Raw genomic sequence first — 23,035 nt, forward strand, 5'->3', positions numbered from 1 at the left:
AACTTGCTGAAACTGGGTTTTTTGGTTTCATTTGCTCATTTGCTGTTGTTGTTTGGCATTCCTGGGTCTTGAACTCAAAAGTGTGGGAACTGTTCCTGAATTTCATTATGCTGAAGGCTGGCTACCACTCTACCACTTGAGCTACAATACCAGTGATTCTAGGGGTGTTTGGTAGTTTTTGTTGTTTGTTAGGTACTGAGATATCAAACTTAGTGCTCCATGCATGGTAGGCAAGTACTTTATCAGTAAGCCACAGTGCCAGCCCCAAGCACACTATTTTAAGAAAGGAGGCAGGGCTAGGAGTGTGGCTCAGTGGTAGAGTGCTTGCCTTGCATACATGAGGCACTGGGTTCCACTCCTCAGCATCACATCAGTAGAAAATTCATTGTGACTTCTCACCAATTAAATGCCAGAAAATTAGAAGTGACATTCTGGCTGGAAGTGGTAGCATGCCAGCCTTTATTGAAACGCTCAGGGAATATGCCAGGCCCTCTCTGAGTTTAAACCCCACAGCCAACAATTAAAAGAAAAAAGAAACAATTATGAACAAACAAAAACCTAAATATTTGCTTATTGCCTTTGCTCTTCTATTTTTCTTTGTTCATGTAACTGTATACTTCATATCATTCCATTTTCTACTTTCTTCCTTTCACTTTGGGGATTGAACCTTGGGACTTGCACATGGAAGGTGGATACTACATACCAACCTATTCTTTCTTCTTTTAACATAAAAAGTCTGCTTATAGGACAAGCAAGGTAGCGAAGTGGAACAGGGCTTGCATTGTATGAATGAGGAGCTGGGTTCTATTCCTCAGGTCCACATGCACAGAAAAACCTGGAAGTGGTGTTGTGGCTCAAGTGGTAGAATGCTACACTTTAGCAAAAGCACCTCAGGGACAGCACCTGGACTCTGAGGTCAAGCCTAAGCACCAGCAAAACAAAACGTCTGCTCATTTAAATTAGTCAATGCTTCCCCTGCAATTTAAATGGCAAACTTACAAGTGACTTTAGTTCACTTTCAACACTACTGTCCTCCTTTCCAGTGAGTGCAGGGGCGGCACACAGAAGAGACTCTACGCCTCTGCTGTCACTTGTAAACTACCTGTTGTACAAGAGTAAGCATCAAACATACATTTCTCTTCTTATTACTGTGATCACAATGGGCTTTGTCAAGGTAGGTAAAAATAAGTGAAGGAAACCTTTCCTTTCCACTTATTGGTTGTGATTGTAATGGATCTATCTTGCTGAGAACTTCAGTCTGACACTCTTGTCATTTGAGTTCTCGCTGAACTACTTTTCAATTTGTTTTCTTCTTAGGACACACACACACACACACACACACACTCACACACACAAATACACAAATATCCTGAAGAATTGTAAATAGTTCATCAGACTATAGTTTTACTATCAATTCTTCTTGTCCACAGCAATTGTATCATCTACATATGACAACACAATTACATTAGGCCACTGGCTTAACTTGACTAACAGGTCCCTGTGTCAACAGTCAGCCCTCCTAAAACCTGGGCACACCCTGTCCCATGCTAGATTTGCCATGTGGTGCTGGTGGTATACTGATGGGTAGCACAGGCTCCGTTCTGGGCGCCTCAATCCTGTTCCAAGGGGCTTGCCAGGCTTGCATATTGCATGAAGACTTTGGCACTGTTCTCTCTCCTTGGCTGGCTCCTCACCAATCTTTTCTTTCCCGTACCTTCCATTTTGAGTTCTGGCCTAGACTATGAGCCCAGTCAACTTCCAACACACCTGATGAAGTCTCCACATCAAACTATTGGTAACAAACTAAGTTAGAATGCACATATAAAGATCTGGCTTGGTTTTGCTCAGACCCATGGACAAGTGAAAAAAAGATGGTTAGCTGTGGATGCCCTAGGTAGTGATTTTCTCAAAGTACTGACAACTCTATCACAGGGACTTCATACAAGGATGTTTCTGATCCAGAAACCTGAACAAAAAAAATTAAGAGAACCTCAGAATTCATTGAGGAAACAGAAAAGAGAGGTTAGGGTATGATGTTTCTCAAAGGAGCAGGAAAAATCTATACTTACTACTATGCTAATTATGGGAGGAAAAATGACCTAGAGGTGGACAACAATAAAAATATAAGTGCTCAAGGTAATGGAAGGAGGCCTTGGGTAGTCCCTGAGGTTCTAGTGATAAACCTATGATAGCCTTGTTCAGTACCCACTGTGCTCAGTATCCCAGGTTCTGTCCCTTCTAGTCACTCTGAAGTGCATCATTCCAGGTTAACCTCAGGAAGAAACAAGGATTCACCTAAAGTCCTGCTCTCTGATTGGGATCAAGATTGCTTGGGAACTGGAGGGCTTTGGTTAAATACTTAGATCTCTGGAGAGCAGACTCTTCAGGGTCATGACTTTGGGTCATTTGAACTGCTCCTGCTGATGATATCACAATGTTCTGTGACATAGATGTGACTATGTTTGTATACTTTATCCAGTAACATTCAATGAATGGCTATTGAAAATAATCTAATTTAGAGTTGAAATCTTTGAACAAAGGAAGAACTCTTCTAAAGCCTAACTTTTGATATTGCTACAGGATGAACCTTGTGGTAGGACCGTTGACATTCTGAAAAATTATATAACTTAACCCAATCTTAGTGATTAGGTCTAAGGTGGATATGTACCCAAGTCATGGTTCACCACTTTTCTTCCTAGGACATAGGAGCTTTTAGAATGAGCTGAAACTAAACATCCTGTCATTTACTCCTGGGAGTGGCCTTTAAATACAGTGCAATCCATAAGGGAAGAACAGCAAAAGTGCTTCTACACATCTAGACAGAACATAGTGAAAAGAATATTTCTCCTACATCTGTGTGCACACCGTAGAAGACCATTGTTTTCTGGTTTAAATATATTGGTATTCTCGGATCTTAAATGATCACTATTGACTCCTTTTCTTACGATAGTTTTTGAAGTATATTGAAATATTTGGCCACATTTTATATGTTGAGATCTCTCTTGGAATAGATGTGGACCACATTGTCCTACATAGTAACTTGAACCTCTGCATGGAACTATGAACTAGTCAGAAACATAAAGGTATATGCATGTCCATTCACATGACAAAAGATACCAAACTATTTGACAATTTATCATTACCCAGGCTTTAAGACATTTCAATATCAACTTCAATTGACGGACAATGACTATACCCTATGGAGTATTTTAGATTTCTATAGGAGTGGAAACTTTCCTGCACAAAGGCCAAAGAACCCATTTTTAAAAATATCTTCCCCGGCCTTGAAGTTCTTTCTACTCAGGGCCTGGGTACTGTCCCTGAGATTTTGTAATAAAGGAACAAAAGTGATGACAGTCTATCAACATGATTCACAGCCCTACTTGTGGGAAATTTGGTGAAAACAGTCTCAGAGCATTTCCTACCTAGTTGGCCTTTCAATTGTGATTTTCAACCTTATATTCTTGAGCAACTAAGAATTCCATTGTGAAGCACCAGTGCCCTGTTAGACAGGAGATCTTAACTACTTGATCCAAGCAGGACTCATGGTTTCCACAGAATAGGATATAAAATTCATAACATCATGTAGACATATGCAAAGGTCCTTTTGCAATCTCAGTAAAGGACTGCTTACCTATCATTCTGTAAACCACATCCAAATTCTTCCACTAAATATTTGGAAGAATGCATTGTTTGCACAGATAATATTATTGGTCCTCAGTTTGAATTCAGGGACAAAATTCAGGGACAGTATATTTGTTGGAAGCCACATTTTGGAAGATGGAATATTGGAGTCTTTATTACACAGCTAGCGGTCTGCAAGCAGCCTGTTGTAACAAAGACTTGCAGTCCACAAATACACTTAGAAAGCTTGGAAACAGGACAGAAAGGAATAAAAAGAATATAAACAACACTAAGAAACCAATCAGCACGAAGAGAGTGCTGAATTGACACACTATAATGACCAGAGACAAGCTAGGAGAGAGGACACAGGACATGATCACAGAGACATGTACCATGGCATCTAGTGCCACTGCTGGTCTAGCCTAAAAAGGGCCTTGGCAGGAGGCAGGTCTACAGGAAATTCCAGTTCCAGGCACTGGACTAACACATTGAGTAACATATCAGCCAAATGCTCACCCCTGCTTCCAGGGAACCAGCCTCACCGATCAGTTGGGAGGTAAGTGATGGATGGGGTGTTTCCTTCCCCCTGCATGAAGACAAGATGCCAGACCCCACCATCCACCATGTGCCCAATAGGGCACCAGCCAAACCTGACCTCCTTACTTAATATTACTGAATTATTAAATCTATTTATAAAATGTTACATCATCTATATCATTTTGTAAACAGTTCAAGAATTTGCTTTTTGTAAAAGCCATTTTTTGAGCCCCACATCTGAAAGAATAATTCTCACATTCACCAAAAATTAAACATTCTTCTTTTGAAAAGTTTATTTCTTCCTTCTTCCTCATTCCTTCCCTTCCTCTTTCCCTTTCTCACTTCCCTCCTTCCTTTTTTCCTTCCTCTCATGGCCTAGAAGTGATGCTGTAGCTCAAGTGGCACATAGTATTTTCTTTGTTAATTTCAATTTTTGTGAGAGATTAATCAATATCTTTGTGTGCTTGATTATTTCCCCTAATGTCATATCAACATTGGCCCTCTATGAAATAACACAGGTACGACACATTGTTCACTCTGGTCTTTTATTATAGCTCACTCAGCAGAACAACTAAATGTGTTGATTTAATCAATCACAAGTTGTTCATCACCAGTGATTAATTAAAGAAAAGAGCAAGCACTGAAGACATTTTGAGATTCTCCCCCAAGGCAAAATCCTGAGACTCTTGTCTTTATTAATCCACCATATTTTTTAGAATATATCTTTTATTGTAAAGATACAGTATAAATTGGTTATACTATTATATGAATTAGGTCATTAATGCATTTCCTATCGAGCATTGTTACCCCTCTGAGAAAGACTTTACTACTATGTATGTACTGCAATAAAGACTAATATCTTCCATTCAAAAACTGAACTGGAAAAAGTAAGTCATTTGTACTGTAATGCATGGATCACACATACCGAGGGGGACTTAAGGAAGCAATAGAAAAAAAGGTGTTCTCATGTTCTTGCCTCCTGTCATAACAGTCTTCACTCATCTATTGTTCCCCTAACCATGTTGCAGATGATCTGAATCCAGTCCCAAAGGCCCAGAACTCATATTGCTAAGAAGAATTTATCAAATTACCCTGACACAGCATTCCTTAGTATAAAAGACATAAGTTAATAATTTCAATCTCTGAATTACTTGTCTAGACTGGTTGTTTCCACATGCTTTGGATAATATTGAATAACACCATCCCTACTCAACACGATGAGAGGATGAGAAATGTTGGCTCAAAGAAAGCTGAAGAGTGAAGAATCGTTTCCCATCACACCTAGCTTACCTCTGCCATGAAGGATTTCTCTGTATAATTTACAGAGGTTTTCTGACAAAGATTTTCCTAGGTTGGGCTTCTTTCCTGGGTGAATGTTCTAATACTTGCTGAAGGTTGGCTTCTGGTTTAAAGACTTCCTCTCATGTTTATATTTACAGAGATTCTTTCATGTGTCCAGGTCTCTGATACCTGTACAGATGGGACTTCTGGCAAAATGTTTTCTATACTCATAATTTCTTTCCTGTCTATGCTCTCACATACGCTGAGGACTCACTTCTGATTGAAAGTCATTTCATATATGTTCTATACACTACTTCCTTTTCTCCAATGTGAGTCAGTTCTCTGATGAACATGAGGTATTCCTTTCTGATCAAAGGATTTCCACATTTGTAATATTTTTAAAATTACTCAACTGTGTGTGTCCTATGACTTGGATCCATGACTACTTGGTAAAGAATTTTCCACAATTGTTACATTTTTATTTTCTCGCCTGTGTCTGTTCTCTGATGCTAACTGAGTTAGGACTTTTTCTTGAAAACCTTTCCATTTATTTTTCCTACATAGGATTTCTCTCCTCTTTGAGTGTGTGTGCGTGTGTGTGTGTGTGTGTGTGTGTGTGTGTGTCTGTGTGTTTTGTGTGTTCTACGATGAACCCTGAGCTGTGTCTTGTAGTTGGAGGAATCCACATCTGCTATATCATAAGGTCTCTATCTTGTATTGGCTCTGTATTGCAATTTTAATTTTCTTACAGATCAAAGACTTTCCCCATTTGGTACAATCTTAAGTGTTATTTCATTTGTGTGAATCAACTTATGTGTGTTAAGCTGTGAACTCCAGGTCTTTCCATACTGGTTGCGTTCATAAGGTTTCTCTCCTTGTGTTCTGTGATGGATGTTAAGTTGTGCCTTCCAGGTGAAACAATTTCCATGCCTGCTACATACATAAAATTTCTCTCTGGTGGGTTTTTTTCTGATGGACAGAAAGGTGTATGTTCTGGGTGAAAGACTTTCCACATAGCTTACATTCATAAAATTTCTCTCCTGTGTGTGCTCTCTGGTGGACAGTAACATGTAGCTCTTGTCTGAAATACTTTCCACACATATGACATTCATAAGGTTTCTTTCCTGTGTGTTTTCTGATGGACAGTAAGATATGACTTCTTGGTGAAAGACTTTCCACACATGTTACATTCTTAAGGTTTCTCTCCTGTGTGTGTTCTCTGGTGGACAGTAAGGTTTGACTTCCAGATAAAAGACATTTCACACATGTTACATTCAAAAGGTTTCTCCACACATATTACATTCATAAGGTTTCTTTCCTGTGTGTCTTCTCTGGTGGAGAGTAAGTTGTGAATTCTGGATGAAAGACTTTCCACACATTTTACACTCACAAGGTTTCTTTCCTGTGTGTGTTCTCTGGTGGACAGTAAGGTTTGACTTCGTGGTGAAAAACTTTCCACACATGTTACATTCATAAGGTTTCTCTCCTGTGTGCATTCTCTGGTGGACAGTTAAGTGTAGCTTCTGGGTGAAAGACTTTCCACACACGTTACATTCATAAGGTTTCCTTCCTGTGTGTGTTCTATGGTGGACAGTGAGAGTTGACTTCTTGGTGAAAGAATTCCACACATGTTACGTTCATAAGGTTTCTCTCCTGTGTGTGTTCTCTGGTGATCAGTAAGATTTTCCTTGCAGGTGAAAGACTTTCCACAAATGTGACATTCATAAGGTTTCTTTCCTGTGTGTATTCTCTGATGAAGAGTAAGGTTTGACTTCGAGGTAAAAGACATTTCACACATGTTACATTCAAAAGGTTTCGCATTTGTGTGTCGTCTCTGGTGGACATTAAGGTATGCCTTACTGGTGAAAATCTTTCCACACATTTTACTTTCATATGCTTTCTTTCCTGTGTGTGTTCTCTGAGGGACAATAGGGTGCGTCTTCTCAGTGAAAGACCTTTTACATTGTTTATATTCTTCAACTACAGAAGACAGATGAGGACTATATACAGCACACATCTTACCAGGTTCACTGCAAACACTCATGTTCTGACACCCAGTGACATTTTCTGTCCTCATGCCTAAGGAGTTCTCATTATTCTTAATCAGTTCAATTTTCTGTTTTGAGCTCAAATGAAAACTTCTTATAGGTCTCACATTTTCCTCCCCTGTGATACTTTTCATGACTGCTACTTCAGAGAGATATTTATTGTGACTTTCCTGACAGGTGCTAATCACATCCTCCATTTCTTGGGCATCTAAAATGCATAACAGAAAAATAGACAAAAACAAAAATGAAATCCCTAAATTCCTTACTGTAAAAGTAATTTCTCACATTTTAACTGTTACAGGATTTTCAAATATAAAAGTATTGTTTTATGCAGAATATAAACTTTTCTCTGCAATGTACTATGAATATACGACTGACATTTTACAATGTAAAATAATGTTTTTCTGTATTTCACATTATTCTATTTTTTTCTAGGAAATATTTACTGAAATTATTCATCTATGTACTCTTAATTCTTCCATTCTGAATCTCACTCTATACCCAGCACAATTCATAAGATATTATACTGATCAGAGATTAGCAGCACTAACATTCTCCTATTTTCCTCCTACCTGCATAATACTAGTTTAAAAGAAAATGAGATCTCCTTTTGTACATTTCTAATTGTCTTTTTCTCTTAAAGAATGACTTCCCTACAGACAAAGAGAATTGCTAACATTAACTATACTGGCACACCAAATTCAGTTTGTCTCCCCGTGAATTCTGGATTGACAATTCCTTGAGACAAAGGATCACCTAGTTCTCTTCCATCCATTACTCAGGGGCACTAGGAATACTATCGCTCTGTACAGCTCAAGATAAACATACCAACTGGGCTCTGGACCCATCATCACCATTCAAGATGCATTAACTCACCTGTAAAATTCTTCTCTGAGCCTTCTCTTATGCATGGATCTGCACCTTGCTCCAGCATCACAATCAATTTAGGTTTAGGAACACAGTGCCCTGTGATTAAGAAATAGTGGAGAACTATTGTTCTTGCTGGGTCATCATTAATGTAAGGTCGCAGACATCTTGTTCACAAGGTGGCTCCTAAATCTGGTTTCTCAATTGTTTTTTGCGGGGTGAGGGTGCAGTTGTGGGGCCTGAACTAAGCCTGGGAGCTGTTGGGCAGATCTTCACCTCAAGGTTAGCACTGTTCCACATGAGCCACAATGCAAATTCCGGCTTTTTTTTTTCTGCTTACGTGGTGCTGAGGAATCGAATACAGGGCCTCATGCATGGAAGGCAAATCCTCTACCACTGAACAACCTTCCCAGCCCAGGGTTTCTCAATTCTTAACAGCTCCATTGTGGAGTAGCATCCAGCTTTGGGTTTATTTTGCCAACTGTGTGGCTTGAACTCAGCTGTTTTGCTAACAGCTAGCATTCTACTAGTTTGAGTCTTCACTACATTTATAGTTTTTGAATGGTTAATTGGAGATGAGTCTCATGGTCATTTTTCTACAGCTGCTGGTTTCAGACTGAAACCTTCAGATGTCAGCCTCCGGAGTATCTAGGATTCGTAGCTTGAAGCACTAAACCCTGTATCAGGGTTGGCTTATAAATACACACTTTCACCTACTGATTTCCACAGCATATTGTCAGTAGTAATGTATGTTCTATTCTAGACTGTAGATCCACCTATAGTAATTACCAAAGTCTGAGAAGTCAGTCTCCTATTAGTGGATCATAGCTTAGAACTTTTGTCCAACTACTGATTTGCCTTCTTAAAGAACAAGAATAAAATTAGCTCTTGAGTTACATATAATGAAGTTGAAGTTTTCCTTAGAAAAAAGATGACACTTCCCATGGCTTGGAATCTTTTTTTTTTCTTTAGAAAATGTAATGGTCCAAAGGCTTACAGCTGTAATCCTACATTTAGGAGATGAGATCAGAAGAGGCAGGCTTGAAACCAACCTGGGCACGGAAACACAGAATATACCCCAAAACAAAAGCCAAAATAGAATCGTGGCTCAAGCACTAGTGTGAAAGACAAACAACACCAAGCTCTCAAACTCAAATTTGACTGGCTTTTATACTAGCAGTTTTTTACCTGGGAATGGACTGGAATTTTTCCCCTAAATAACATAAATAGTATAATGTCTACTAAAATAAAAGTACTTGAACTTCCAAGTAAAAATAACCTTTGCTCACCCAAGGACATTAGGTTGCTATAAGTCTCCAGCATTACATCTCTATGAAGGGTCCTTTGACCAGGATCCAGATCCTGCCACTCCTTCCAGGTGAAGTTCACAGCCACATCATCAAATGATATCAGTTTCTGTAATGGCAAATTTCCATCAAAAATTTAGACCTGGGTTATGAGAATTCCAATCTGGAATTTCATTATGCTGCAGGTATGCTTTTGTCTTACATAAAATGTTTGGAGCTAGCTTTGTTATCTATTCACAAGGAGAATTAAATACCAAACTAGAAATATTTGGCAATACATAAACCTGGTCATTAAAATACACAGATTTGCAGGGCGCTGGGGGCTTATGCCTGTAATCATAGCTATTTAGGAGGCTGAGGTGTGACGATCAAGACTCAAGGCCAGCCCAGGCAGGAAAGTCCATGAGACATTTATCTCCAATAAACCACCAGAAAATATAAGTAGCACTGTCACTCAAGTGGTAGCACTCACCTTGACCTGAAGTGCTGAGGGAAAACAACCAGACCCAGAATTCAAGCCCAAAGACCAATAAAAAATTACAGTTTCCATAATGCATGCAATCACATTATTGCTGCTACCAATAGAGACAAGATAAAAACTCTGAGGAGACAATAATCTGGCCTGATAACATTACATCTAAGGAGGTGTCTAAAAAATTATATTATCATTTCTGATAAAATTTCAGTACATACCAGAGTGAAATGAATTAAACCAATATTTTCCTGCACTTACACATACTGCTTCACCATAAATCCTAATTAGACCTTCTATTAACAAGTACTCTCAAAAGCAAGCAGCACACATTCTAGAACATTGCTAGATCTATGAAAAGCAGTGTCCACATGAATGTTCAAAAAACAGTAACAGTACTCCAGAAAGTAACTAATGATTGATTAGGCCCCTATAAGATTTAATTGAGTTCCCACATAAAAATATCCGTGGTTTACCATGTATGGTTTAAATACTAAATATTGAAATGTGGTCATAGATACCCTGATATTTCCTTCCTATGTAAAAAAGAACTGCTACCATGAAATTTTGTAAACTTTGCCTACAATCTACAATACAAAATATAGGTGGGGGAAAAATGTTCCTTGACAAGTTTTCATTTTAATAGGCCTTCATGGAAGGTGAAGGCAAATATAGAGAGGCTCAAGGAACACTCAAGATGACAAAAATGATAAATATGACCAAATGCTCAAACGCGTAACATATTCCTGAGTCCTTTCTCCAGTAGATCTCTAAGGATATATTTTCACTTGTGTTAGTTAATAGTGAAATACCTCAGAGATCAAAATCAATTAGTGAGCAAACATCTGTGAGATTTTGCGACAAGTGATATTTCTAATAGAGAACATCTAGTCACTGTATGATTTTTTTTCAACACAAGGTCCAATCTATACTGGCAGTGAATTAAAATATTCAAAAGTAGTGGGAAGGAAAAAAAAGCTGAATACCACATCAAGTGAAGTTATATCAACACAAAATCAGGAGAAAATAGATTTTCTGCAGTGTATCAATTCGTAGAAGGAAGTACTTTTCTGTAGGGAACTCTGAAGTTGAGCTGAAGGGGAAAAGGTTTGAGAGGTTGGAATTCCAGTCTGACAGCACTGAGAGAACTGAGAGCTGGCCGCAGAAGGTTTAAAAGAGAATTCTGGAGAGGGTAAAGAGACTGGAGTGCAGGCCTTTTCCTTACTGTTGGAATGATAGCATCTGAAATTGAGGTGCTGTTGAACTTGAAGGCTAGGTAAGGTAAACTCCATGTCTGCATTTTCTCTGGGCAACAGTCTTCTGTCTCAGGAGAATAAGGAAACATGTTTTCCTCACAACCTGTTGTGGCTCTGATTGTACTATTAATGTAGATACTTCATTTTTGCATGTTATCAATGGTAATCTTCCCTGTGTGCACTCAAGGAACTATACTAGCTTGCTGACACCCAGGGACCAAGTGCCATAGAGTCTTCAGAACCCTGGTTTCCCCTAGGTCTATCTGTTTATGTTTTTGTGTTTCTCTAATTGTCTTTGTTTCTGGAATCCTGTAGAACTCTCTAGGCAACAATTTTCCTATACTACGGGTAAGAAAAATGTCAATCCTAAGAGCCATATCAGCAATGTAAAACTGATCACTAAGAATATCTTGTTCCAGATAGGTCATTTGAAGAAAAGAAACAACTGAGACACATATGAAGGAAAGAGGGAATGAAAAAAGAAAAAAATGATAGAAAGATAGATACAAAGAGAGAGAAAGAGAAAAATAACCAACACTAATGAGTAGAAAATCAAAAATAGAGAGAGAAAATAGAGGAAAGAAATCTTGTGAGAATACTTTACAAAACAAACAGGAATTTGTAGAAAGACCATAAAGTTTAGCAACAAATACAGGCGAAGTTTCAAGTAAGACCAAGACCATGAAGCAGTCCAAGAACTATATATGGAGAGTAATTTAAGTACATATAGGTTAATCATTCCTTAAGAACACACGAAGGTGTGTATGACCACACTATTTCAGCAATTCCAGGAAAATTTCATTGAGATAGTTTAATGTTACTCATGAGGATGTGATCTGGTTGCAATCTATCCTTCACCTTCCATGAGAAGTAACCTGCTTGGTGTCATTACATCACATAACAGGTGTGACTACATTTTATGACAAGATGAAACCTAGACATTCTGAAGCCAATATGAATTCAACTTAGAATATAACCATTCAATCTGCTAAACCTACAAGCAGTCTTTATCTGCTAATTTACAAGCCTTCTTCATCTGATTTATGAATACGTTCCTGAGGATGAATCTGTGTGGTTGGTATTGTTTTTAATTCTTGGACATCTTTAGGTTCATATAATGGAATGGAAAACAAATGAAAAATAAAAAAATCAACTCACCAGAGTTGCTGACAATGAGCAGAAGATCCTGGAAGCATAGCTGGGATATAAGGGAAATGACACATTCAGAAATGAATCTGTGAGATTTTGGCCCAGAATTTCCTCTTGCAAACATGCTACATGGGCTGGAAAACCGTAAAGCCTTCTTTTTTAAAATTTTAATTTATTTTTTATTGTGAAAACTTAAAGCTTTCTTATAAGCGAAGAATCTTTAATGTCTCAGGTAGAGCATTAAAGTGTCCAGTAAACACAAATCCAGTCCATTTCCTGATAGATATTATTAAACCAATTAATATCTATGTTTATATACACACTAAATTTAAAAAAAATAATGTTCCCACTGAAATTATTGAACAATTTAAAGCAAAAAATATCATATTTCCAATAAAACAGTTATTACTGAATATACTTTGGGATGTATGAACTGCTTTTTTTTCTTTTCTTTTTTTCCCCCAGTCATGCTGCTTGAACTCTGGGCCTGGGTGCTGTCCCTCAGCACTCAAGGTTAGTGCTCTACCACTTGAGCCACAGTACCACTTCCAGTGTTTTGTGCTTATGTGGTGCTGAGGAATGGAACCCAGGGCCTCATGCAAGCAAGGAAAGCACTCTACCACTGAGCCACCTTTCCAGCCCATGAACTACTTTTTTAATGCAAAAGTATCCTAGGAATCCATTGGATTTTGTGTTCTACCTCATTCATTTACATATTTAAACACCATGGGAAGCATGTATGATGTAACTCTAATTTTCACCCAAAGTTAGAGAGAAAAATGTATATAGAATATTTCTTATGTTATACTATTTCAATAATGGGTGTCAAATGGCACATTTCACTCTACCCATTGCACACATATGCAATGATTAGCAATTTGCCATTTAACATGCTTTGGCCAAAGGGACATGAGTAAAGATGAGATAAACCCAGGTTAGAGAAGTCCCTAACTTTCATTTCCCTAAACAGTAATACGAAGAACCTTGGCCATTCTAAAGATACAACATAAAATAATCGATATAGGCGTGACACACCTGAAGATAAGTAACACCTACAAAGCATACAACCTTGAGTAAGACATATTACCTCAAGTTTTCTTCTGTGAATTTTCTTTTTAGGCCACATGTCCCAGACCAACACTTTCTGTACTACCAGGCACAACCAACTGATTAGAGCTAGCATTAGCAAATCCATAGATGGCACATGTAATGTAAGTTTGCATGATTACATACTAAAAATCAAAGTGTTAACAGGCTGAATAAATTAGCAAGAAGAGGATTAGGGATTACTACATGAATAGATACTTTCAGTCATAACAATTACTCCAACATCCCAAACTATAGCCTCAGATATCCTTTGATAAGTAGGCTATGGCTTATTCCTCAATCCAGCTCATCACCACTTCTAGAAATTAGTTTAAATCTTGCAAAAACACAAAGTGACTGAGAGTGGTGTAGGAAAGAGTACCACGTGAATCTGGTGCTCAGGGAAGTAGCAACAATTTTTGTATAAGGCAAAGGAAGCTAGCAACCTCTTCCCTTTTCTGTGATTTTCTGCTTCTTCCCTTTAGTGCTTCTCAGAATTGAAAAGGTCTGTCCATTTAGGATGGAGATTCCTATTCATAGGGTGCTCTGCTTCAAACATTGCTAGGCTTCATTCCTAAAAGTACAAGCCCAGCACTCACAACTCCAATATCATATGTACAAATGTCTCTAGAAACACGGTGGAATACAAACACGTGTGAACTCAAGCCAGGAGATTAAAAACTAAAGCCAAACAGATTAAAATATCTCTAGGAGAAAAAACACAAAGCCCCAAATACAACTTCAATGTAAGAGGACTCAAGACAGACACACACGTCACAATTTCACTAGAATTCTTCCTGTACTCCTCTTACACCTGGACAAAGCAAATAAAGTCATATGGGTTAATAGAAGAATCCCTTAGTCTTGGAGTACAAATGCATGGCTCTTGGGCTCTCCTCATCTGCAGAATCACCCAGCTTGCTCTCAGATATTTGGGAACCAGGTTCTTGCACCTCAGGGCCCAGAGCCTAATGACAGCACAGACTCCTGAACCTCAAGCAAATTATCAGCTCCAGACTGCAGAAAAGTGTGGAGGAGGCAGTAAGAGCTTTAACTGAAGTGTAATGCTCTCCCTTTCAGCTGATGAGCTCAGGAATGGTGCTTGCAGGCCCAGAGTTCAGGCCCCACCAAACAGAAGCAGAAAAAGAAACAGAAACCTGTGGAGGGGAGACAGTTCCTACCTGACATCAGTTCCAAAGCCTGAGATTCCTTCAAGTTACAGCTCCTAAGCCCCAATGCACAGAGCTGGGCGCCGGCCTCCTGGCTCCCACCTATGGAAGTCCAAACTTTACTTCAGGTCACTTCCAGCAGCAAGGCAAAGGGAAAGAACCCAGAAGAGGCTGACTTAAAATGCCCGTGGTGGGTGGGGAGATGCATGCGCAAAAGGATCTTCTGCCCCACCCCCGCCCTCCAAAAAGAACAAAAACAACCCAGGACTTTCAAAGAAAATGTCCTTCTTGGAGACTACAATTCCCACAATGCTCGGCACCACCCTGATCACAAGAGTGCTTGGATGCAGTAGGACTTTTCTCTCCCTGCTGTGGGAACTAAGCTGAATTTTACTTGAAAAACACTATTTCTTTCCTGAAACAAGCCACAAAATGTAAATATATGTGGAGAACTGAATGCATTGACTGTTTGGTTCTTAGTTCTAATAATGAAATTGAGTTTATGTGACTGTGTTGCTCATACATTTCTTTTTGTTCCATTCCTGTGTTCTGCTGAATGTAAATTATATCTCTGTTTTGCCTTAAATTGTTTAATACCTCCCCTCTCATGTTACAAAGGTACTCACAGACACTGAACTTATACCGGGTCATTTCCCATTGCTGTAATGTACAAAAGGACATAGAATAGGAAGATGGTTATGTGGATATGCAGCATTAATCGTCTTATTGATTTGTATTTCCCAAATATCTAACAATTAATTTTCCAGAAAATCCCCAATTCTATCTATTAAATCAAAAGGAGTTTTAGGTTGTTTCTGAAGTTTGCTTTTTATTTAAGGGTGTTATGATTGTTGTTTTTGCTATTGGTCCTGTGGCTTAAACTCAGAGCTTGTGCACTATCTGTGAGCATTTGCTGTGCTCTATTTGCATGTCCTTTAATAATTTCTTCAGGTAAGTAGTGAAAAGTTTCCTCACAGCGATTCTTCAGTACATAGCACATTACCCTGATTTCCCTACAAAGAGAGTGATTTGGGGGTCAGAATGAATGCAGGTGTGTAGAAGAGTGAAGTTTAGGGTAGGTCTATGTTGATGTGAAGCTTAACTACTTGCAAACCAGTCTGATTTTGTCTTTTCATTTTTGCATGTGAAAATCTCTTTAATATTCTTACCTCCTCTCTGCAACTAAAAGTTCCTCTCAGTAGCTTTAGGCTACATATCTAGGGGACCTCAGATTTGTCTTCTCAGACCTTATCCGTTAAGCTATGGAATAAATCTTTTGTCTCCTGCTGCAGTCTCATCAGAGCACAAGCAAGACTTCTGTGGGGCAATGGGATGATAATTAAGGAGACAGAGAGAGGGCCAATGGCACAATTCTGCTATGTCTCTCAAATGCTTGTGTGATATTGGTTTAAGCCCACTCTGCCAAAAAGGGCAAACAGCACATTTCTTTCCTCATTCTATTTCAATCTATGTTTTCCACCAAAGCCTCCCTTCACTTAAAGCCCCAGGCCAATCAGCTAGAACACACACTTCCTCAAACCATAAAGGGCAAGGACTTGCAGTCCTGAGGGTGGGAGTCAATGGCCCTGAAGCCTTTGCTCACATTTTGCCTGCTCCTGCAGGCACCCCAGTGTCTGCAACAGTCTCTCTCTCTCTCTCTCTATGTTTCTCTCTCTCTCTCTCTCATAATCAGAGATCCTACACTTATCTCCTATAGTTTATTGTGATTTTTGGTGATCCTTTACATATAACATAATTGGGATGGATTGGATTGGAAACTTTCTTACCTGATTTTATTTCTCCAGTGTATGGGTTTTACATGTCCGTTTTGTGGAGCTGAACTATTCCTCATGAAAATGGGAATCAAAGGGCATATTTGGATTATAGACTTCAAGTTAAAAGCACCTCTAATAATATAAAGATAACCTCATTTCATTCTGTAAAAGTAAATTCCTAAGAGGCAAGGAGAAAAGGATCAGGAAAAACTGGAGTGCTTCCAAGACTACCTGTGAAGTGTAGTTTTCATTTTTCAAGCCTGTATTTCTGATGCATTTATTTACACTTTTATCCTTTTTTTGTTTGTTGTTCAGTCATGGCACTTGTACTCTGAGCCTGGGAACCATCACTGAGCTCAAGTGCTCTACCATGTGAGCCACAACACACTTCTGGATTTTTTAGTGGTCATTGGAGATAAGTGTCTCACACATGTTACTGGCCAGTCTGACTTTGAACCAAGATCCTCAGTTTCAGCCTATTGAAAAGCAAGGATTACAGACATGAGGGACAATCACTCAGCTTACATTTCTTGTGTTTTATGTCCCAACCCTGGGGCTTGAACTCAGTGCATGGACACTGTCACTGAACTTCTTTTGCTCAAGACTAGCACCTTAATACATGAGCCACATTTCCACATTCTGCTTTTTCTCTGTATGTGGTACTGAGGACTTGAACCAGGGCTTCATGCATGCTAGGTAAGCATACTACCACTGCGGGGGCCAGCCACAACACCAGCAGCACTCCAGAAGAACAAGGGTATGATAATGGAAGAGACAGAGACAAGGCCAATGATGAATCTCTCTTTACTTCAGCAACAACCTTAGCTATAGACACTCTATACCTGTCCAGTGTTTGCATCACATTGTTCTAGGACTCAATGTGGCAACAACTGCAGATCCTATGCATCCTTCCTCATTCTACTTCAACCTTTGTCTACCAAACTCCTACAGGTAAGGCTCCAGGCACAGAAGCTAAAAGGAAACACTCCCAGAATCGATGGACTAAATGTCTGTAAATACCTGATCCTGTGGTTTGAACTCTGGACCTGAGCACTATCCCTGAGCTCTTCCCCTCCAGGTGAGCTCTCCACAACTTGAGCCACAAGGTCACTTCCATTTTTCTGGTGGTTAATTGCAGATAAAACACAGGAACTCTCCTGCTGGAGCTGGCTTTAGACCAGTATCCTCAGATCTCAGCCGCCAGAGTACCTAGGATTACAGGCATGAGCCACTGGCAACCAGCTGCAAATAACTTTTTAAACTGAGAGGAGAGATATTCAAATTTTTAAGGCAAAACAGTGACATAATTTATGTTCAGATGAACATACACTTTGAATAAAAACAAAGTCAATAACCATAGAGTCTCATAACATCAATTACATTAATAAAACTAAGAATTAAAAAGCCAAATTATCTAATGCTCCTAATACAATTCTTTGTTTTGGTTGATCTCACAATGTTTCAGGAGGTAAACGGATTTTTCAAGAGGAAACTTACCTTAGTTTCCCGCAGTTGGGAGAGAAAGGTCCCCATGCATCCATGCACACTTAGGACCAAGTGTCTGGTGCCAGTCCAAACCCTGTAACAAGCCCACTTCCTCTAGGTGAATTGTGCATCGTGTTATGGGAATTGTAGTTTCTATTGAGGCACAGATCCTTTGAAAGTGTGGAGGGCGGCTGGGGTAAGGCGCTTGAAACTACTTGGCTATTGTTGGTGTTTTTAGTTTGTAAATTCAAGTTTCTTTCCTTTTGCCTTGCTGCTGGAAGTGCTCTGAAGTACAGTTTTGCATTCCATAGTCAGAGCCAAAAGGAAGAAGCCCAGTGTCTCTTCTTCAGAGGAACTTGGGAGCTGTAAATTGAAGCAATATGAGTCGCCATCCAAATTCTGCCCTTACCATCTTTCCCCAGTCTGAGGTTGATGATATTTTATGGCCTAATGGAATTGTGCTGCCATTAGCACTTGTTCCTGCAGGTGCAAGATACTGGCTGAGAATACTCTGGTTCTCTAGACAAGGAGAGTCTAGAGACTGAACCTAGAGATTCTGGTACTCACCCATGTGGCGTTATAAACTTGGTGTTTGCGATTTGAAGCCAATGAATGGTAAACATTCCTTGAATATGTCTTATATAAATATAGTGATCTTCTTTTCACCCTCTGCACTTCCTATGGTGTTTGAAACTTTCAAAATGCGCCTGGCACAGATATACTCCAATTATTGTGTCTGTTCTTGACAAATTACAATTTCTCCATTAACATAATTAGTCTATTTTACATCACTTAAAATGAGAGAGACTGGCTGGGCAGGTGGTTCAGTGGTAGAGTGCCTGCTTTGCATGAATGAGACCCTGAGTTTGATTCCTCAGAACCACATAAGCAGGAAAAGCTGGCAGTGCACTGTGGCTCAAGTAGTAGAGTGCTAGCTTTGAGTTTAGGAGCTGAAGAACAGTTTTCAGGCTCAGAGTTCAGGCCACACAACAAACAAAAAAGGAGAGAGAGAGAGAGAGAGAGAGAGAGAGAGAGAGAGACTTCCTATCTATGTATTCCAATTTAATTGTTAAAATATAATTTGAATACAATACAATGACCTTGATATGTATGTGTTTGTCCTGATACTTGAACTCAAGGTCTAGAAAATGACCATGAAATTATTTGGTTCAATGATAATGTTGCACCACTTAAGCCACACCTCCCCTTCCAGCTACTTTGGCTATTTTATTGGAGATAAGTCTCAGACATTCTTTTACCAATGGCTTCATTTTGTGATCCTTGTAGGTATCCATCATATGCATCCCAGGGGACCACAAGCAGGCACAGGAGAAAGATTATTATAAGGTTTACTAGAAGGACCGTGTTTCCCAGGAGAGGGAGCACATGCATGTGTCTGTCTTCAGGTAGCAACAGGAGCTGGGGGCAGGAAGTTAGGTAGGTGCATGCTCAGGTAGGTGTGGGTAGAGGGAGGGAGTGGTCAGCAGTATGGAGGGAACTCTAGTTCTGGGATGAGCTCAAGTCTTGGTGGAGCTGAGGAGCAAAGGTGGGGATAATATTAACTTTCCTCAGATCTCAGCCTTCTGAGAAGCTAAGATTACAGCCATTAGACATGAGAGCCCAGTTACAATGTCCTCTTTTAAATTCAGATTATATTCTAATAAAATAAGATGAAATAGAAAACTTGACAATTTTAAGGCAGATTGTTCAGTCACTAATGTGGATGAGGACAGTCCAATTCCCAAAACACACAGGAAATATCCCACTTTGAAATTTGTACCACTCCTCATCTTAAGTATTGTGAATGTGAACACTTAGGCTATAATAAATTTTCTCTCCTTTTTTTGGGTCTAGTCGTGGGGCCTGAACTCTGGGCCTGGGTATTGTCCCTCAGTTCTTCAGCTCAAGGCTAGCCCTCTACTACTTGAGACACAGTATCACTTCGGCTTTTGCTTTTTGCTTATGTGGTGCTGAGGTATCCAACCCAGGGCCTCAGGCATTCAAGACAAGCGCTTTACCACTGAGCCACCTTCCCAGCTCCTCTTTAATTTTTCAAAGAAAGAAAATATTCTTATGATGTAGAAAAACCCAGTACTAATGTGCAAACACTGCTTTTAAAAGATTCATATTGTGTTTCCTATCAAAAACAACCTCACTGAAGTAAACAGAATAAATTTTCGCTTTTTGTAAATGTCATTGCAAAGTTCATGTATTTTATATTAACAATTACCATTGTGGGTAAATGGGAAAAGAAAATCTGAACGCTGGATAATAGAATTTCCTGTGTCATCAACCAACAAGTATAAGCAAAAGCACATACCTATATAAGTTGTTTTTTTTACATTTTATGGATCTACATTTTGGGGTCTATTTTCTATTAATAGTGTTTAGTAACACATAAGGCTTTAGTCTTCTGTGGATTTGTCATTACTGGATACTTTAATGTTCTACTTGATTCAGGAATGTTTCTTCTCCCAAAAGAAGGCTTTATGCTTTGCCAACCCACCTACCATGTTCTGACCAGGAACTTCTAGGGTAAAATCACACAGGTTCTTTTCTGACTTTCTCATTTGTCTTCTCTCCTAGCCATGGTTCCAGAATATTTATTGATTGTCAACAGCAAGAAAGAATGGAAGGATCTCTGATGAGATTCTTTTATTTCTCACTCTGTTTGACATTCCATTTTATGAACTTAAGGGTATCCAAGATTGAAGAACAGAAAAAAAAGATTCAGCTTCAGGAACATGTTTCTAAAAAAGCTAAAGATGGCTTGGAGATTTAGCAGATTATCAAAACTTGCCTTCTAAGTTAAGTGCAGATTTGCTTTAGTTTGTTTCTCATTTTTTAATGTTAGGACAAAGTCGTTCCACTTGGTATGTGGCACCTAGTAGGTAACTTCTCATGGAAGGTAAAGGTTGACTAGAAACAGGTCCGACATCACATCCTCATATACAACATTAGACTATCCTAATGAAGTTTTACTGGATTTGCTGAAATAGTGTGTTCAAACATAACTTTGATTGCTATATAGACCTGAGTATGTTATAAGTACTTCAATTGTCTCTGTAAATACTCTTGGACTGCTTTGTGGTATTTGTATTTCTTGAAACTTAGGCTGTATTTTTGATGGTATTTATGGAAATCTCTGTTTTTCTCTAAGGTATGTACAAGTGTAGAAGTGCTGGACCATATTTCAATGTAATTCTATTTTAAGTTCTTTTTAGGACTCTTTATGCCATCTTTGATACTTTTACATACCTGAGAGAAATGTACCAAGGTTCACATTGTTATCACAACTTTCCTAGCTTTTGTTGGAATTTGGAAGGATTTTTGGTGTTTTGTTTAAAACTACGGCCATACTAACATGTATAAAATAGTTATTTTATTGTAATTTTGATTTGAATTATTCACATGACCATTGATATTACTTTTATATTTTAATCAGCTATTTGTGTATGTCCATTTTAGAAAAGTCTCTTCAATCTTTTTCCTATTTTAAAATTAGATTTTGTTGTGTGGGGGTTACTTGTAGGATTTTCTTTATATTTTCTAATTCAGATTTGTTAGGAATCTATTTAAAGACATATGCAAATATTTTCTCCTACCATGCTTTTGCTTCTTTGTTGATAGTTCTTTTCATTATACAAGATTTTGATTATGTGCACTTAATCTTGTTTGTTTGTTTTTGTTTGGTTTTGTATTTATTTTTAATTTTTACTTATGATTTATATTCTCGGCTTTGTTTTGTTTTGTTTTTTTTTGGTCAGTTCTGGGGCCTGAATTCTGGGCCTGGGTGCTATCCCTCAGCTATTCAGCTCAAGGCTAGCACTCTACCACTTAAGCCACAGCACCCTCTTCTGGCTTTTTCTGCTTATGTGGTGCTGAGTAATGGAACCCATGGCCTCATGCATTTGAGGCGAACATTCTACCACTGAGCCACCTTCCCAATCCTTATTCATTAATTTATTTATTATGGGTCATGGGGCTTGAAATATGGGTCTGAGCTTGTGCCTCAGCCCATCAGTTCAAGCCTAGCACTCTACCACTTGGGCCACTGCACCACTTCTGGCTTTCTGGTGCTTCATTGGAGATAAGATTTCACAGGTTTTCCTGCCCAGGCTGGCTTTGAACCATGATCCTCAGATCTCACCCACCTGAGTAGTTAGGATTACATGTGTGAGCCACCAGAGCCTGGCATTTGTTTGTTTGTCTCTTTGTTGCATGAGTCACTTTTGGTGTCTTGTTTAAGATTTACTGTCAAATCTAATGCCATAAGGCTTTCTTCCTGTCTTGTCTTCTCCTCCTCCTTTCCCTTCCCTCTTTTTCCCTTCTCTCCACTACTCTCTTGTCTCCTCTTCTTCCATCTTTTCCCTGACCTTTGGCTTCCCTTCTCTCCCTGCTCCACTCATTTTCTTTTCTCTTTATGTCTGAGATGAAGACTTGCCGGTTTTCACAGCAATTAGGTTTCTAATTTAGAAACACATGTAATACACATACTTCAGACTCCACCATAGGTTTCTAGAGCTACTATTGGAGCTTGAACTCCGGGTCTCACAGTCAGTCAGCTTCCTCACTCACTGTTGGCACTATCACTTGAGCCTTACCTCTAACCTGTTCATTAGCTGCTTAATTTGAGTTGTCTATCTAGGCTGGCTTCCAGACCTCAGTTTCCTCCTTAATAGTTAGGGTAAAATGACAGTCTTGAGCCAGAAGTGCTTGTTTTATTTTTTTTTATTATCTCAACATTTAACATTAACACTTAATTGGATACTACAATGAAAGGATTATTGTTACTGGTTTATGTAGAGTTAATATTCAACCTAAACTAAAATAGTTTATCTTGCAAATTGAGTGCTGTATTAGATTTCTAAAAATTGTAACTCTTCTTCTAACTGTGGTAGAATTTCATCACCAAGCAAATCGTTTATGCTAAAAATATTGTTTTATTATTAATGTAATTTAATATTATTATGGAGGTG

The 23,035-nt window shown here is 38.8% G+C and overlaps 1 protein-coding gene across 1 annotated transcript; it reads right to left on the reverse strand.

Annotated features, from left to right (window-relative positions):
- Positions 1-6,716: 6,716 nt before the first annotated feature.
- On the reverse strand, positions 6,717-18,104 carry LOC106001817 (zinc finger protein 182-like). The gene is given in 5 exon segments (XM_013036786.1): positions 6,717-7,063; positions 7,066-7,698; positions 8,367-8,456; positions 9,647-9,773; positions 18,069-18,104. Coding segments are annotated over 5 exon segments (1,233 nt in total).
- Between the last annotated feature and the right edge of the window lie 4,931 nt (positions 18,105-23,035).

This window comes from Dipodomys ordii, unplaced genomic scaffold, assembly GCF_000151885.1.
Source record: "Dipodomys ordii isolate 6190 unplaced genomic scaffold, Dord_2.0 Scaffold447, whole genome shotgun sequence".
Lineage (NCBI taxonomy): Eukaryota > Metazoa > Chordata > Mammalia > Rodentia > Heteromyidae > Dipodomys > Dipodomys ordii.